At 36.1% G+C, this 19,642-nt stretch overlaps 1 protein-coding gene across 1 annotated transcript in view; it reads right to left on the reverse strand.

The window, feature by feature from the left end:
* Nucleotides 1-19,475, reverse strand: part of PTPN12 (protein tyrosine phosphatase non-receptor type 12) — a 33,082-nt gene extending 13,607 nt beyond the window's left edge. The window contains exons 1-8 of the mRNA XM_010728841.3: nt 19,395-19,475; nt 18,866-18,955; nt 16,042-16,101; nt 12,759-12,901; nt 11,172-11,238; nt 10,496-10,573; nt 10,303-10,401; nt 2,655-2,740 (exon numbers count right to left, since the gene is read on the reverse strand). Of these exons, the coding sequence (XP_010727143.1) occupies nt 2,655-2,740; nt 10,303-10,401; nt 10,496-10,573; nt 11,172-11,238; nt 12,759-12,901; nt 16,042-16,101; nt 18,866-18,955; nt 19,395-19,475 (704 nt within the window). The remainder of the gene's footprint in view (nt 1-2,654; nt 2,741-10,302; nt 10,402-10,495; nt 10,574-11,171; nt 11,239-12,758; nt 12,902-16,041; nt 16,102-18,865; nt 18,956-19,394) is intronic.
* Between the last annotated feature and the right edge of the window lie 167 nt (nt 19,476-19,642).

The following is a 19,642-nucleotide window of genomic DNA, read 5'->3' on the forward strand; positions in this document are numbered from 1 at the left end:
GTCAAACAGCTATAATATTTTAATATTTTTTCTCCTTCAGAGCATGTATGTCTTCAGTGTGCTGCAGAACTACAGAGTTGTTAGCTTTTGTGTGTTTATGCCTCAATTTCTCAATTTCTTTCAAATTGTGTTACCTTCTGTGTACATTCAAGAGTTTTCCACAGCCAACCTGATTAAAATTAACTTTTTTTTTTTCTCCCAGTTATTTTAAAATGAACTACTGAACACACAAATAGCTCAGAGACTGTTTGCTAAACACATCGTCTCTCCAAATTCTGATGTACCAATTATCTCCTGTGGACTGAAAGCAAAAGCTCCAACTGTAAATATATGTCTTAAATAGCAAATTAAATATATATGCAGTTTGATTATCTACGGTTGTAAATGTAAGACAAAATTTAGTTACGCACTCTTCCCACCTTCAACTGAAAATAGTTAGACAAGTCTCACAAAGAGGGAAAGAATGCTTTTCAAGCAATATTGAACACAGACTTAAGCTTCAAAGTGATTTTCACAAGTAATTGCAAATTATAAAGCCAAGCAGTCTCTAGAATAAGGTGCTGATGTATGTTCTCAAAAGCATGAGCTGCTCCTGGTTACCTTAGTAATAATCAAGGAGTAATAGTCTCTTTTTTTTTTTTTGTTTGCTTAAAAGTTAACATTGAATGCAAATTCTGTGAATGGAACCAGCCATATTCAGAAGTCTTGTAGCAAATGAATTACACTAAAGCATTACAAAGTGATAAAATGAAAGGTCAGAAGACAATACAATTCTAGAACCTGTGTATAAAATACAGTAAGATACTACATGTGGGGGTAATAAAAGAGGAGAGGCAAGAAAAACCTTCCTGGGAAAAATTCTACAATTTATAGTGGTTAATCATTGGAAAGTGCCACAGAAAAGATGCCATGACCTCATTCAACACATTAAGCTGAAGTGTATCAAAACAAATAGGAGTCAGAATCATCACCATACCATGAAATGTAGTCCTGAGATCCAAGCTGGATGGAAACGCATGTTTAACAGTTACATATTTCATACTAAGATTAAATTCAGGTCTTCCACTGCTGTCCTTATCATGGAAAAAAGTATTAAGCTATTCCACTACATTCATACTACATAAAACCCTCCAGACCACAGACAGTATCATACTATAGATTTGTAAAATTATCTCCCACATCAAGAAAATAGATGCAAGTATTTTGTGTACACACAACTATTGGAAAACAAAGTGTTTCCTCAGAGCTTCTTCCATGAAGGATGCAGTTAATGGTTTTTCAAAAAAAAATTATCTCCATTTTAAAAGGACAGCAGCTTTGCTAAACACTTCCATCTATTCACCTACAAGAAACCAACCTTCCTGCCATTGTTGGCAGATAGGAAAGTATTAGTTCATGGAAGAAAGCCCAAAAAAGACCAGGTTTTATGACAGAGATGAAAAGACACTAACTTAACTGTACAGTAAAGAACAGTGATCTGCAGATAAGAGAGCAGATGCATGCCTAGGTATGAATTATATACACGATTATCACATGACTATAGAAAAATGGCAAGTAGTGACCTAAAATTATTTCAGGAAACATTAACTAGTAAGGGCATTACCTACTGGATAAAATCATATCTTCTTAAATAGTCTCTGAGTTAAGATCTCACCACTAACACAGATTACAAGACTTCACTGTTGTAATCTGTATCTACATAATTAGATACAATCACATTACCTTCAATCTAAACAAGGTTAAATGGTGTTATCTACACAGCACAAACTGTTGTGTTTGCAGAAAGCTACAACTCTTTTTCATCTCTCAATGTCATCTTCTCTAACTTCTGCTTCAAGTAACAATTAATGAGTTAAGTTAACCGTAATAACTACTAAATTCTTATTTAATCACTAATGATTATTACCAAATACTATTTCCAATGTTACCTTATTGCAAATACCTCTCTGAGATACAGAGACTGAGACCAGGCAGGATCACCTGCCAAAGGCCCCCACATCTTTTCAGGTACTAGCTAGGTACACAAGAGCTTCTTAGCTCATGCTCAGAAGTTAGGTACCATTTTAGGTAAAGGTAAAAGCAAATGGACAGACAACATCTAACTCTCCCAAAGTCTACATACTTTAAAAACTAGAGTGGATTTTATTATTTTTTTCTGTTGAACGGAAGGTCCGGTGAGACCAATTTTCCACTTACAAAGTGAAACAATTTGGTTAGCGTGTCCTAGTCACTAACAGTCCCTGTTTGTGAGGTAATGTTTTATCCAATACACACATAATCTTTCCATTATGCTTTCGCCTCCAAAAATGAGGGTTCTAACACTCCTTTAGCTTTTTTTCCTGTTTTAATTTTTTGCAGTACTGTGCTTTATTGCTGCTATAATCAAGTGGATCAAGTAGATCCATCTAATCTTATTTACTTGTCTACTTGTATTTCATTATTGCAAGACTGATAAATTCAAACACAGACTTTACAAAGATATCAAAGGTTTCTGTTTACAGAGCTGATTACCAGACTTCTATTTTCATTATATATATGTTTATAAATAGAAAAAAAACAAAGTCTTTGTAGTATCAGCAGTTTGATTCTACTTGTTAACATACAAAGCAAGTTAATCTGAGAGCTTAAAATACTGTATTATGATGATTAAGTACCTGCGGGTCCGTGGAGGCTTTGGTGGTGGAGAATCCTGTTTCTGAGCATCTGAAGAACTCACAGCATTCTCTGTATTATTTTCATCCTGATAAAAAGAAAACGTTTTCATTCATAGCTGTAAAGCTGATAAGCAAAATAACTAAGTTCTGAAGATCCATAACACAAGGCAATACTTAATTTACAAGTTAGTAAGGTTTAATGCATTGTCTTAAAACATTTTCAAATCATCTCCCATTTGCCTTCAGTAAAGTTTAGCTTACTTGATAAAGCACATATGAGGAAAACCATAAGTACATAAGATACATATGCATGCATTTGCACACATTCATATTTTTATATATACACATTTCTACATAGAAAAAACAGTATGCAAGAGTCTAAAGTTGATAAACCATCTCCATACACACACTACCAAAGCCAAAGATCCAATAAAACAAAGGAGAAATGTAGTGCTCTCAAGTTCAGCGTACAATAATTATTATTTTTTAATCTCCAATAACTTCATTTTGAAAAGTGAGTTTAAAAAAAAAAACTACAAACATCTCTAATGTATGCAGTGGATTTCAAAGGACAATACCAAGTTCAGACAACAGAACCCTTACCCTCTTTCAGCCAATCTGTTCACACGAGGTGACAGAGACAGACCTCCTTTGCTCATACAAAACAATCAAAAAACTCCCTGTTAATTAATGTTTGTCAAATGCAAATGTGACAAACATTTTCTGCTTTGGAAGACAGGTGATAACTAAGTTATCTCAACTACTAACTACCCTCACATAAATTCCAATTGAACATGCTACATGCACACTAGCAGTGATGCCGTATTGTTTGTGTGTCAGTGTATTGTGCAAGCCCTTTCAGACAAACTAAACAAGGAGCTCCTTGTCCTGCTGACCACTGCAGTATACCTCTCAAGTATTTTGGAGTGAGATTCAGTTAGCAGATAAAAGCCACTCACATTTAGACGATCACAACTGAAGCTTCCATAATTGTCAGCCAAGCTCGACTGGTTTCAAGCCAGAAGACCTCACATTCTAGAGACCAGTCAATACAACAGGCATCAAAGTAACAGACCAATCAGCTCTACTGGTTGAGTCTCCAGCCTACATTACAAGCAAAGCCTGAGTTCCAAACCACGGTCTGCCATTTTTTGTTTCCAGATACAAGCTTTTACATTTTGCAACATTACATTTTGTCCAATAAAGGACACTCACTCAACTTGCCGAAAAGCCTACATCTTTATGAAAGTTTCTCTTTAAGTCAGTTTAAAACTATAAACAGTGACTTCCTTTTCCCAAAGAAACAAAGAAAAATAAAGAGTATCTGACCAACTGATGATGTTGCACCTAACTGCACTCTGAATAAGCTCTACCCAATGGATAACAACGTGAAATGTACTGTGACACAGATTAAACACAGATTTACTGCATCAGTACTACATCAACAATCATTCTTAGCACAGAAAGTGCTGACAACACAACACACCACTCGGAAACTGACTGTCCAGAAAAGGAGAGCAAATGAAATGGCTGATGAGATAATAAGAAAAAACAAACGTCAGTGTAATGCTATATCTGTAAATTGAATGCAGGACTTCATATTTTAAAATAACGTCTTGATGCCTTGCTTTCCCACAACATTCTAAAAGTCTTTTGGGCCCTTAATTTTCTTAAGTTTAGCTTCAAACTATTCCAGACAAGCAAATTTGGGAAACATCTCTATAACAACATTCCAGACATTGATGGAATGAAAAATTACAAGGACATCTGATCCCTCTATTACTTTCCTGTCAAATACCAAAAATAGTAAATTCTAAGTTTTTGGCTTCAGGCACTGGGTAACTATACACACTAATGTTGTCCTTAACATATATGAAAACTAACTTCATTGCCTGCATTCAGGCACAGAACCGTTCAGAAAGCTGAGGCCAAAGAAGCGGGGGTTACAGCATCCGACATCAATTCAGTTCTCAGCTCATTAGTTGTGTCATGTCCCTCCATCTCCATCCCAGGCTATGAAAGTTCTCTGACTGCCTCCTGTGCGTAGCCATCGCTATGGATGCATTTAGGGCTTAAAAGGCACTTTTGTAATTGTAAGAACTAGCAACTAGAGCTAGAAACAATGAATGCAACTGCATGCTGTAGGGCAGGCTGCTCTGCCTTGTTTCACCACAGCACTTTAAAGCTTCATCAGGCAGAGATACCAGAAAGTGCGAAATTGCACAGGAAGGGTTTCCTACCCTTGAGCACCAGAGCTCACCAGAGCAGAAGCCTACAGTAACACTGATGTCACATTTAAGCCCTGGTTTTCAAAGAGTTACTGGCAAAGTATTCCTACAACATCAACTTCAACTTGTCTAGGACATAACTCAGGAGCTGCATCCCTGCTCTTCTGTTTGTAAAGAGAGGCATTTCTGAACAGAACTTTGCATGAGATACACTTTTCTCCCAGGCAGAAGAAAAAGCCTATTGAAGAAACTAATATACATCAAAAAATTTTAAAGTTCTATATTCATACAATGAGTAGCTCAGTCTCTGTTTGAGACAAGCAACAGTAACTGAAGAGACGCTGCAGTATTCTGTCACACACTGGGAAGGCTTCAGACAGATAGTATGCATTTAAGAGATTTCAGTTCTGCATTAGCTTATAAATCAGGATCAGTTCACTTTTAGTCACTTCAAGTTAAGAATAAGAACATTATAGGATTGTCACCAAAAAAAAGAGGAACACTGCTGAACAGACTGAGGATTTCAAGATAAATTGATTCACTTTTATACAATTCATACCCCAGGAGGTAAAGGATTTTTACTTAAAATGCTGTCAACAACAAGGAAGGCCAGATGCACTACCCCACACAGGAGAGAAGTCTTTGCAATAACTTTAACCTGCTGCAGCATTTTAAAATAACTGTGCTCAGTTACTACTGGGCCTATTCTTCTTACTTTTAACTGAATAAATACTGCTTACTGAGCTCTCAGAGCAAGTCTGTTACTTGTTCTCAGCTGTCATGAGAGGTGCAAAGAACCAGCATCTTAAGTATCCTTGAGTGACACCAAACTCAGAGATTTCACCTTTTGTCATAAATATAAATAACTGCATTGGTAACCATGCAGAACAACAGAAAAGTATGACTGTAAAAGCAAATGTAGGGTATCTCACAGGAATGACCTCATCACTAAGAAGAGCAGATGGCAGTATTAAGAAAAAGCCTTCCAGCCTTCCTAATCACAGCTTACTGGCATCAGCCAACATTGTTGGTTGTCTGAACAGATGTTGTATTTTAGGGCAGAATATTATTTTGAAAAGAAAAGTATCGGCTTAGGAAAAAAAGAAGACAACATACTATTCAATTAAAAAAAAATAATATAATTTTGTAAGAGTGCAAAATGACCTGTTTTCTTATTGAAGAAAGTTTTCTTACCTATGCTATCTAGGCAAGCTTCTCACTGGAAGAAAACATGGGTAACAGTATGCATATAAAAAAAGAATAGGAACTTTTCCTAGGTTTACCCTCTATATTCCTCAGATGCTGAACAGTTCAAGTCTTCCAATACACACATACTAAAGTTCTGTACATATATATAAATATGGTTGTGAATGGAGATAAATCATGAGTAGTGTTCCCTTAGGGTTGATGACTGAGATCCGTCCTGCTTATTATCTTTATTGATGACCTGGACAAGGGGATTGAGTGCACCCGCAGTAAAACAGTAAATCTGCAGACAACACCAAGTTGGAAGGAAGTGCTGATCAGCCTGGAGGTACGAAGGCCCTACAGAGGGATCTAGACAGTCTGGATCAACGAGCTCGAGGCCAGTGGGATGAAGTTTAACAACATCAAGTGCTGGGTCCTGCACTTTAGCTACAACCCCAGGCAATGCTACAGGCTTGGGGCAGAGTGGCTGAAAGACTGGAAGAAAAAGACCTGGGGGTGTTGGTCGAACACAAGCTAGCAGTGTGCCCAGATGGCCAAAAAGGCCAATGGCATCCTGGCTTGTATCAGAATCATGGTAATCACCTGGACAAGAAGCACAGGTTATATTGTTCTGTATAAATACGTGCAGAGTAACTCATGTTCCTTTGCTAATGAAGACCAACAAGGAATTCTCATAGCAGACACCGTTTCTGAATTCAACTTGGTATGATGACCTAAATTTTGCTATCATCTCCCAAGGGAAAGTCTCTCTCACCATCTGTAACCTCCTGTGTTCGAAGTATGAAACCAAACTGTCACTAAATGACTAAATAGAGAATCGCAGTTCTAGACCAAGACTTCCAAGGCATCACCTACAACTGAGAAATCCGCCCAGGAACTGCAATATTTCCTTTTAGAAGTCACAGAAAATGTCGTGTCAGCCAGAAGCTTTTTGTACTAGTAAATTACTAGAAGATATCCCGCAAAGACTCTTCCAGAAGTAATCTCATGGTTTCCCTCAAAAGGAATCAAGGCATTCCTTTAGTCCTTATTGTCTGAGAACCACAGTGCATCAGCAGATAAAGGAAATATTAGACTGAAATAATACACTCAAATGATTCGGATTGAATACAATTTTCTGATCATAGACAGCAAGATATATGTCTCCCAAGACAGCTAAGATTTCTTTACAATGCTATAATGGTCCAAAATCTCCCTCCAAGATGCAAAACAGCAATGATAATTGCACTGGTGAAAACTTTTGGCCTAGTTGTCAAACCATTAATGTTTTGAATATCCACATTCTTCTTACAGCAGCAGATTCTTCCACAGCTTCTAAAAGCACAAACTACAGTAACAAATGTGCCACTTTTACAAGAATAAGTGATTCGTAAGAGTACTAACAATGTCATGTTCTGGAGAAAAAGTTCTATTAATTAAGTGGATAAGGAAAAACCAGAAAGACTTGCAGTACTGCAGCATGGTTCTTACTGTCAAGATGTGACAAAATTCAGTAAGAAATATTTCTCAGCAGTAGTATACTTATTGTTTTTTTTGTCCTTTAAACAATTTTGATTTTTCTACATACAAGACATTCAACTTCATGAAAATCCATCTGATTCACTTTTCCATGACAAACATGATATGCACTTCAGCCCACAGAGATGCCCCTCAAATAACTCAAAAATATTCTGACGTAACTCTGATATCTTATTAGATGATCAACACAAATCAGCTCACATCTGTTGCATAATTTCCAAAATTAAAACTAAGTGTAATCTTTTGATTTAATAAGAAAAAAAAAAAACAGAGATGGAAACTCCAAACAGGATGACCAGGAGATTCAGTTGAAGGAAGGCTGAGTCTAAGACTCAGCTTGGTATTTCAAACCGAGTCATCAAGTCTTAGACTCAGCCCCCAGTTAACTGTTTGAGACATCAAGAATCCAACTATTCAAAAAGGGAATAAAAAATAGTTCTGACCATCAAATTTAGTACCTCACTCACTTACCTGGTTGTGAAATTCCTACTTCCAAGCAGTATTTCATCTTTGCCTTGGAATTTGTCTAGTACTGGGACAGTTGAAAGTACAATCTGTGTCTAAAGAAACCTTTTCTTCCACTTACTTGTGCTTTAGACACTGCGTATTATTTTAAACACATTTACAGTTCTAAGAATTCACAATAAGTACAACTGTGTAATAGTATGTAGTAATTATATTATACTATTCTACAAGACTTTGAATTCTTCTCTCAAAATGTAGTAATTAAGATACAACCCTAACTGAACTCTAAACATGAGTGCATTTTTGTTGACTTTGTACAGTATTGTTTCCAACAGGGCAGAGTTGGCAAGTTCACAGGAACACACGTTCAGCATTGTGCCTAAGTTACATCTCTATGAATACTACTACTCATTGCCAATCAGATAAATTTTTTACTGTGATGTTGCTGGCAAAGACTGCTTACAAAGTGTAACTCAATTCAAGAAAAGCAATTGGACAATAAAACTACAAATTCAACCTTACGGAGTACTCCAAAACTTCAGATAATACATAATATTCATAATATGACAAGCGGGCAAAACAGAACACATTTCAGCATCCTACATTAGTACTATATCAGAAGTAGAGCCATTCTTTTATCTGCAATTGTTTTCACTGAACACAAAACCCCTCACATAAGCAGGATTCTACACTTGTAGTATCCATACTTTCCACAGGTATAAAGCAATGATTTTGTTTCATAGCAAAGTACTTTCTTGGTAATAGAAAACATTTTTGTCCATGTTTAAGAGATGCTCAAAGCCAGAAGACAAGACACAATCCAAACATTCAAGAACTCCACGTTTTACTCATTTCTAACCACCCATTAACTTAATGAGTTTATTCCTATATACCCATTCTAACACTTTTCACTTGCCCCACTACTGCTATAAATGATAAATGTTCACTTCTGATAGGCTACATTCTGATAGATTAGGATCTAGGACAGAATCTAAACATATTCCACTACATTTAACAGAGTGATTTGAAAACTTCCTGCAGCAGGCTTAGTTTCATCTCAAAGTAAACATACATTCCAGGGCACTAAGACATGCACCAAAAAACTATGTCACCTCATTCAGCACTTCTTCCAGACCACAGATATTCAGGAATATATGTCAATAACATGAAACATTTTTGATTCTAGGAAGAGTGCAGATACAGGTCAGATCAAAGTCAAATAGCTAGAAGATACTGCAGACTCTTATGCCTCTTTTTTTCTTTTTTATTTTAAGACAAAGTAATGTCATTAGGAATCTATTTTGTACAAATGTAATGAATCTACATATTCCAAAAGCTACCACATTTATTTATCATAAGTAAAATGAAAATTCCCACTCCAATTATGCTGAATATCAAACTCAACTCACTTAAAACAATCTGCCCTACCCACATTGTACTTAGCCTACTAGGTTATTTCAGTGATGACTACAAGCCTCAGAACTATTGCATGAATAGACAGTTTTAAGAGAACTAACAGAAAAATGCCTGCTTTTTCCAGGAATGAAAAGTGTTTTAGACTTCCTACAAAGAACCATGTAAAAATGCTAAATCCCTAAAATTAAAGATTTTTTGCAGTGAAGTGCAGTAGTAAAGATAAATGCAAATCTACTGGTTTAAAACTGGGTCCAGCACTACAGTGATGGCAGGGAGGAAGGGAGAATAAAATTGGATGAATTAAGCTCAGTTCATACACACAAACTTATGTGCAAACTGAGCATTTCATTTTAACATGTTCTTCATGACACCATTTAACAAGTAACTCGCAGAAAGTCAGACATTTTCATTTTGTCATCAGCTTTTGGGCAAGTAATGCCAGTCAAAGCAAGATACCAAACAGTTCAGCTGTCAACTACTATCACCTCACCAAGATACCTCAATCTAAACTGATGTATGTGCTAAGTTTTGCTTTTCACCCATACTAAAAATTCTTTCTATTACTTCTCCCACCACAGTTGGCATTTGGTGTATGTGGCAACTATTCTGTTATTTATCAAACTTAACTCTTACAATCAAATTTCAGTGTAAGCTAAGTACAGAATAACTCCCTACTCAGCAAAAAGCACTTGTAGTGCAAACCAAGTTATTCATCTTCCTTAACAGGAATTAACAATTAAAAATAAGACTTCACAACAAAAACCTCAACCACAGTTGCAACTGATGGAAACTCATATGGGAAAGGCACATACCACGCCATCTGCAATCTTCCAGTCCGTACAGCTTTCATATTTTTGCAGTTGCTTTTCAAACAGTTGTGCTATGGCTCGATGGACAAGTTCATACTGCTCCTATAGTAGTTTATCAGATAAAAGTTAGTGCACAAGACCTTTATATAGAATTAATGGTATATTATCATAAGGTGCATTTTAAAACAAACTATACCTTTGTCTGCACTGCAGAATGCCTTTGCGTCCTCATTTCCTGTATTAAATTAAATACATTGAACTCTTCAGGTATTTTCTGAAATATAGAAGGAAGTCAATTATATGGATGTAACTGCTTGTAAAAATAGCAATACTTTTGGATGTCTAACTTCTGCAAGTGTAAACAATCAATTAACTAAAATGAACTAAAAATTCTTTTATAAAGCAATTCTTCTCCAGAACTTGTTCTTAAACATTACATTTTGACCAGATGAGAGCATTTAAAAGCATTCTGAAAACGAGACATTCAATGGAAGCATTAACGCGACACCTGAACATTAACATTTCAAAGTTAGAAACCCCAAGAAGACATTATCTCTGTACATTCTAAATATCAAGACTTCAAAAGCTGCAAAATCAGAGATGCTGGAAACAACATTCAAAATCACTTAAAACTGAAATACATCCAAATGAGGAATATAGTTCAATGCTTTTTTTTTTTCCCCAAAAAAATAAAAACTTGATGTCAATGGAAAGTTCACACCAAAGCATGAATGTGATGAAGGTAAACATCCAACCTGTAGTAAGAATTTCAGAACACACAGACATTTCATAGTTTCAGAACATTTGGAAGCTCAATCAATTGTTGTTATGAAATGAGGAATGCCATAATTTTTTCTTATAAGGTTCCTTACCCCAGCTTTAAGCAAATTCCATGTATAATCTATGGCACAGATGGCTCCTGTTCTTCCACACCCTGCACTTTGAACATAAACAGGTACATTAGAAACTGTTTTAAATGGTTGAAAAAGCACTACAATATTTTCAGAACCCAAATTCTGTTCTGGTTCTATAAAACCAAAAACATTTAATTCCCCCACCTATCATTTTAAGCTTAAACCTATAACATTTTCAAATAACAAATTTAGTAGAGCAAAATTAAAGCTTTCAATGCAAGTTTCTTGTGGCTGACCAGAACTGCAGTCATGAAAGACATTTTGATATTGACTTTTTCATTGCCTCTTTTCTTGCACTATTCCCAGTTACCACTGCTTTAACAATAGCGATTTTATCAAAGTTTAATGACAGATACTAAGCAGAAGAATGGAACACATTTAAAGAGTTTCCACATTTTTTGGCTTCAGCAGCACATCTGTATTTTCTGCTTGTTATTAGCAAACAAGTTGAAAAAAGTGACAGTGACCTGTAGCACTTATTCTTCCTAATGCACAAACACCTATTTTTCCAGATAGAGTTACAGTGCAATAAATTACATAGCTGTGAAGTTCTACTGGCATTCAAGAAAAACAGAACGAAGTGAAACTAATCTCCACGCTAAAGAAGTTCCTTTTGGATTTAGACCCAATTGCTTAGAAAGGCAAGTTATCTGCGTGCTTCTTTAAGACGGAAGATTTCTATAACACTTGTATAGAACATCCAGAATTAATAAGCCTCTAAGGATTTATAATTCCCCGGCTTACTAACACAACTGAGTATTTTCCTACATACAGTACATTAAGCAATGTTGATAACACAATAATGTTTGTTGTTGCCTGCTAAGCCAAGGCAATTCACAGCCCAAGGAGCTAGGAGGGAAAAGAACTGGGACAGTTGACTTAAACTGGCCAAAGAGATATTCCATACCACATGACATTAAGCAGGAGGAGCTTTGAAGGGAGGGAGTTAATTGCACCCTCTTCTGCAGCTTGGGGGGCTAGCTGGGCATCACTCCGGGGGTGGAGAACAATTACTCCTGCATCACTTGCTTTTTTTTTTTTTTTTTTTTTTTTTAAGTATATATATGTATATATCTATCTTTATATGACTATATATGCAATATAATATATATAATATATATCATCATACCTGTTTTCCTTTTCTCTATCTTAGTAAATAGTTTATCTCAACCCGTGTGTCCTATTTTGTTGTTTCTGATTCTCTCTCCTATCCCCCCTGGGAAGAGGGGGAGTGAGTGAATAACTGTGTGGTATGAAGCCACCTGCCAGGCTAAGGCACAACAAACGATCTTCAGAAAGTTTGTCCTAATGAGGATCTGAATGTTTTAAGAGCCACAGGGATAATGTTCTCAACTGAAATAGAATTCTACTGCAACGTGAGTTTAAGACAATGAGGACTATATCAATCTGAGCCAAGTTTTGACATGAGGAAATATTCCTTCTTAGAAAACTAAAATAATTGCAATTTGGAATCAAACTAGCCCACTCCTAGAAGTCTAAATTTCTAAAATGTATATAAACTTTAAAACTAAATGTACTTGATACCTGCAGTGTATGCAGATTGGTACATCTTCATGTTCCTGGTATTCTCTCATCAAACTGATCATGTCCAGAATAGAATCAAAAGACGACGGGACATCATGGTCAGGCCAGTTAACATAATGAAATTGATAGACACTACGAGTTTCCTAAGGGAGGAGGAATGAAAGTTGTTAATTATAATGCATATTTGAGGAGCTTGTGTGAATTAAATTATTTGGTGAGGCTCCTTAATAGCCCAGACAATCAAAACCATTTTAGTATATATAAAAAAAAAACAACCCTACAACTTACAGCAGCTAAAAAAAAAAAAAAACAAAAACCAGGAAATTCTGAAATGTTTGTGTACTACTAGTGCATGGGTGAAAACATTGCAAGACAGTTTGCTGAAGGAGTAAAGAAAACACCTCGTGAACATATGGGATACAGGACCCATAATGCTGCACCATCTTACAGATTCTCCGTCCCTACAGTCTTAAACTTTGAAAGGATGAAAGGAAGGCAAAGACCATCAGGAAACCACCCCCTGTTCCAGTCATGCTCCAGTAACTGGAAATTTTCCGTCATGTCACTTTGACAGACTGCAAAATGAAGTGTGCATGCAGGTAAAAATTGAGGAACTTAGAATAATTCAGGCTACATCCAAGCTGGCTCACACTTGCAACACTGTCATACACTTTTATCCTAGTTGCTCATTTTATAATAGGACTTAGGTAAACAGCAGGTTTCAAAACACATTAGTTACTCAGCTACCAGAATTCCTTACAGAACAGCTCAAATTCTCACTTCCACTATTACCCAAAGTGCCCACAGTAAAGCTACTGGTACTGCAGCTCTCCACGCTGTTGTCACATCTCTTGATTCCAGCACGCACTCAAAATAATACACTGGAGAGGCAGGAGCATGACAGTTTTATCATTATTACACGTTACGGGTTAAAGGACCTACGCTATCTTCTGTTTAGTAATCTGAGAAGCAATCTGGTGGACTTTTTGAACATGGAAATTTATATGATCTTCCAACTGAAACAACTATTTCTTGTTTCAGTAAATAAACTTTGATTAAATCTGTGAAAACACTGTAGCTAGCAAAAGAATACCCAGTGTAATAAAACAAAAATAAATCCAACTGATTATGTAAAATCAACGTCATTGGCAGGGAAGACAAATACATCCCTTTAAGGTCCATCAAGAACTTCCACTTAATTACATTTAAGGAGTTATTTTTCCACATTGGCAGAACAGTCAAAAAATAATTTCTAAATCTAAGCTTTTTATATATAAATTAAAAATGAAAAGGACTCTTCACAGTCCCCCTTATTGTAACTTTTTAAGAAGCCCATTGATTTAGTTCATAATAACCTTCAGCTTTCAAACTAGTTTTCCTCACGGCAATCAGAGAACTTCCTGTATTCATACAACCTAATTCCCTCCATTGTATTCTGAATGATATCCCACTGAACATTCTACAGAAGGGACAAAAGTTGTCCTTACTCTAGAAAATTAGAAAATATTCTAGAAAGTGTGTTGAAGGGTCTTTCTGCCACAAAAGCACATTTACCTCCTTGGTCCAAGACTATATTTAGAATTCTTCAGGATAAGCCTGTAATTCTCTGTCAGTGTGTGTTTTACTACACAGCATAGATCTTTTACTATTGAGAGGATAAAACCTCAAAGAAATCCTGAAAAAAATACAGAAGTCAAGCAGCTGAATATGATTTGCATGTGTGGTATGGACAAGCAAATAATGAACCCCTTACAGTTTCTGAAGTAACCGGTTTTCAAAGTTTGGGTAATAAAAATACCCGATTCTGCTTTGGGGTTTTTAATCTTTTCGGTTTTGTTTTTAATTCATCGTACCAGTAAATGCTGCAAAAACCAGTTACTGTTATGCAGTTAATTGCTGCCATATCAGAAAACTCATAGGATGGTCAGTTATGAGCATTCAGAAAACACCAACAGAAATGAATTGCTCAGAAGCACACGTCTTGCTGTGGCTTCCCAGGTGTTGGCAGCAAACACAAATCACCCCTCAAACAGCGCCGCATTAAGAAGCGGTTTTGACAACTGCTGCGATATCAGTTATTGAAATGGAATAAAGCACTGCTGAAGAAAATAAACGAGTTATGTTGTAATAGATTATTTCTTAATAGATCATGCCAGAAAGGATGACAAGGATTCTTTAAAAGAGATTGTCAACCTTTCTATTTTTGCAGGAGTGTTCCACATTTATTTTTTCATTTACTGAGTTCATTTTAAGAAAAATACAGTCACCTCAAATTTGGCATTTAAGTTCATTCATGCTTAGCCCTTACATGAAAATACAAGTGTTCTTATTTCATCTAACAGGTTACAGTTCCTTCTTATAATCAACACATCTGATATTCAGTTTATAAAGCAGATTTCATGCTTTACAGCAGCTCTTTGGGACTAAAGATTTTAACCAAGATAAATTAACTATATTTTCCACAATGAGACAGATTATAATCTTATTTAACTGCCAACAAATACTATATAAAAAATTGAGTTACCAGACATATTCTTGAACACTAAGATAACTCTTCAAAAATTCAGCTTAGCTCTCTTTTAAAAGTACATTTCTACTTCATCCTTCTATATAATTACACACATTTCTCCCATGTTTCCCCTTGCAGAACTTTACCAAGCAAAAAGACAACACAACTCAACCTCAGCAAGAATATACCACATTTTTCACAAATATTACCATTTTAAATGCACAAAACTTTTTTCCCCCCCAAAGCTACAAATAGAAATCTTGGGAAAAAAAAAAATCATGATATTGTCATTCTTGCTTTATTTAGCAAGACAAGTGTATTAACGGGCCTAAGAAATATCCCTTAGCATTGCAAAGCCCTCTTAATTAAAAATGAAAGTTTGAGGAACGAATTCGAACAAGTACTTACACTCAGCCTAAAAAAACCTAAAAGGAAGCAGTCTCTTTTGATGAGTTTGATTCAGTCTGTGGTCATGTTTTCAGTTTGGATAAAGAATAAAATATTTCTAGGTTTGCAGCACTTTCCAGTTGTTAATGCATGATATTAAAGCCCACATGCCTTTGTCTAACCAAAAAGAAAGGTAGTTTCACTACTCTTTTCTTATGTACTATAGTTTTTAACATCACTTCTATGTTTGACAATTTACATACATACAGAATCATCACCTAAAAAAAGTGAAGAGATTTTCATCAGTTCCCTTCACTGTATCATTGTAGAGAACTTTCTAGGCAACCATTAAGTCACAGATAAGACCAGAATTCCTCATGTACTTACATTTTGAAATTCAAGTAATAACGTTCTAATGAAGTAATCTGTTCTTGCTTGCTCAGCTTCCTAAAGAAGATAAAACAGTAATGAATGGAAAAAAGAGACAAACATATGTAACTAGAACACATAGAGGGCATAACTGAAATCCAAACTCAGAGTTTGTTTTCATTTTTTAATTTACAGTTTTCATATCTGTTATTTTCCCAAAGATGGACAATTAAAATGTTGATTCTAAACCAAAAACCAACATATCTTGCTGTAAACAATATACTTGTGAAAGATTTTGCTTTTACTTAAAATAAAAACTGGGGTTTTCCAAGTGAATAATTTGCACCTGAAACCGTCATTAAGTACAAGCATTACAATATACTACTTTCGCTTTATTTCTCCATGCATTTTGTTCATCTAGTTTTCCTCTCCCAGTTATCCTTCTGTAGCACTTCTCGTCTAAACTTCAACCTCTTATCAATCTGTATTTTGATATCCATTCCTCAGGGATTATTTTCAGTGAGAAGAGCATCTGAATGGGTTTATTGTCATTATCTTGGTTGTGGCCAAAAAAACAAATCTTCTAGCCTCTCAGAATTTTCAAATCCACTGCTGGCACTCCAAAGAAGGTTTATACTGCCTATACTAAGCAATACTGTTTTATGTAAAACATCAGTAATAGCACAGTTCGAAGACACCTTAAAAATCATGTGTTCCAGCTTTCCACAGTCAATTTTAGGAGACTGCATATGTGTTTTTGTTTCCTTCTCCTACTGGGTATTTATCATTTTCCATCAAGACAACAACTGCACTGCCTTGCAGGTTTAAAGCAGATATTGCATACCTAGTGGCAACAGAATCCATATACATCATCTTACACAGTAAGATGATTTATGATCACTCGACAGTTCTACTCAAGTACAACGTGAATCCACGATTGAGGTTGTACTCATATCAGTACAATCTAAAGGACCCAACAGAAATTTCAGGAGCCCTTTTTTCAGCACATTATGCATGTCTAAAGAGAGATGCATGTAAGAAAAAGTAGCAGAGGTTATGACAAAAGAGGACAGGCATTGGAAAAGTGTTTTTCAAGACTTTGAGGAAGAGTGGAGGAATGGAAAACAGATGGACTGCAAGGACCCAGAAATAGTTTCCCTTTAAAATATATTACTGAATTGCTACTGAATTGGTGTAAACAAGTATTCAAACAACTAAGAAGAATAAAGTGTTAAGGCTGTTCTACTGACCTGTAAGAACAGCAATAAGAGAAAGTGACAAAGACCCGCTGTCTAAATCAGCCTCAGGCTAAGAGGAAGAGACATTGGTACATTGATATCTTCTTACATTTATATAGCAGCCATGAAAATTACAAGCAGTGAGTGACGTCAGATATCTTACAATAAGCTCAGAATCACCTACATGGCTTCAGCCATTACAATGAGAAGTAATCACAGCAAAAATGAAAATCCCAAACCAAAAATGTTTGTCAAATTCATGGTCCACTGCATTATATAAACACTAATTATCCAGAGGCAATGTCCAATCAAGGAACTGCTACAAATTCATTGCTAGAAGCTGGCAGCAAGTGTAAGGAGAAGGATCATCCTATACAGTTTATTTCCTCTTCTTTAGTTAAGGACTTCATCACAATGTGATAGGCTGGATGGATCTTGGCATGATCTGAAAGTGAAGTCTTGACAATGTGATCACTGCTCCAAGAACCAGAAGTGTGACAAAACGGCCTCAATTTATGGAATAAACAAAGATAGACCACCAGATGTATACAAGGGCAAGCAGATACTACTTCCCACCCAGGAAACACCAATCTTACAATCCTGTAATTATTTCTGTGGTTATGCTCCTGCATACCTCATTTTTACTCACACCCTGAATGCCTCACAATTAATCATAGAATCACAGAATCACAAAAGTTAGAAAACACCTTCAAGATCATCCAGTCCAACCATCCACCTCCCACTAATATATCTCCACTAGCCCATGTCTCCTAGTACCACATCTAAACATTTCTTGAACACCTCCAGCAACAGTGACACCACCACCTCCCTGGGCAGCCTGTTTCAGCATGTAACCACTCTCCTCCAAGCCTTCTCTTTTCCAGACTAAACTTCAGTTCTCTCAGCTGCTCCTCATGAGACTTGTGTTCCATACCTCCCACCAGCTTTGTTGTCCTTCTCTGGCACATCCCCGGACCTCAGTGTCTTTCTTGTAGTAAGGAACCCAAAACTGAACACAGTACTCAAGGCATGGCCTCACCAGTGCTGAGTACAGAGTAATGATAAACTCCCTGCTCCTGCCGGTAGCACTATTTCTGATACAAGCCATGATGCCATTGTAAACCTAAAGATCCTGTCAGGAGAAGAGAGGAAAAAGTCTAGTTTCTACTTTCTCTATTTATGATACCTAACTTCATGTTCCTCAAAAAAAGTAAACCAATCCAGTGTTACTTTCATTTCTCTTACACACCTAGAAAGCATAAGCGACAATAGGAAGAAACAGTTACTTGAATATTATCTACGTTCTTGATCAGCTACAGACATTCAAAACTACATGATGTAAAGTTAAAGAAATGGCACAAAAAGAAACAAAGCCAATGCACATGTTCCCCGCTTTAAAAAAAAAAATAACAAGGAATCCAAAAATCCTGTAAGACTTACATGCACACATTGCTTTCCACCATTTTCTTTTGCGTCTGGTAAAAATTGATATTGAACAACTGAATGTTTCTTCCATAATACAAGGCCTGACACGAGTAGAGTACCTACTGCAAGCTAATGGACCAATAATTCCACAAAACTCTTTTATAAAGCTTAATACTTACACATGAAACACGAAATGGTCCAAAAGTTACTGCTGCTTCTCCATACAATGGCCAATAACGTTCACATTTTTTCTGTTGAAGCAAAGAATCCTAATTTAGTTGGTACATGATATTGAAAGATGGTTAACAACTGAAAGAGCAGACAAGATGACAGTTACTAATGCCTTGTTTTCTACTCTATTTCAGTTAAAGCCGTCTCTTAAGAAAGTAAAGTGTCCTTTGTTTTGGTATAACAAATACAACAAAAAATCCACAAACAACTAAATCAATAAATACAGCCCGTGGAGTCTTTGTAAATAAGAACATGAACTTCAGTACTGCCTGCAGATGAGCAACCATGCATCGTACAGAGGGAGGCAACAAGAGCTAATCTAGTTTTTGCCCAAGTTCAGAGTTAAGAATTGCAGAATGCTTTTCTTCCTCTCGGGTCTTAAGAATAGATTTTAAAAGAAGGATTGTTTTTGCAGCTGTATCAATTGAGAGGAAATTCTGAAAGAACTGGTGTTTTGATAGTTGGCATACATCTCACTAAGACGTACTTCTTTAATTCAAAATAACACGACCAGAAACAGACCATTAGTTCAGTTCTGTATCCAAAGACATAATGCATATCCTGATGGAACTCCTAGATAATAACACAACACTATGAACAAAGAAGAGCAGTCACATTCATTCTTTCTTCTGTGCATAGGAATAAGTGTATTCTCATTCAGTCCTGGCAGTTTACTTTTATAGTTGCAGAATTCTCTCTCTCTCTCTCTCTCTCTCTCTCTCTCT

The sequence above is a fragment of the Meleagris gallopavo genome, chromosome 1 (assembly GCF_000146605.3).
Source record: "Meleagris gallopavo isolate NT-WF06-2002-E0010 breed Aviagen turkey brand Nicholas breeding stock chromosome 1, Turkey_5.1, whole genome shotgun sequence".
Taxonomy (NCBI): domain Eukaryota; kingdom Metazoa; phylum Chordata; class Aves; order Galliformes; family Phasianidae; genus Meleagris; species Meleagris gallopavo.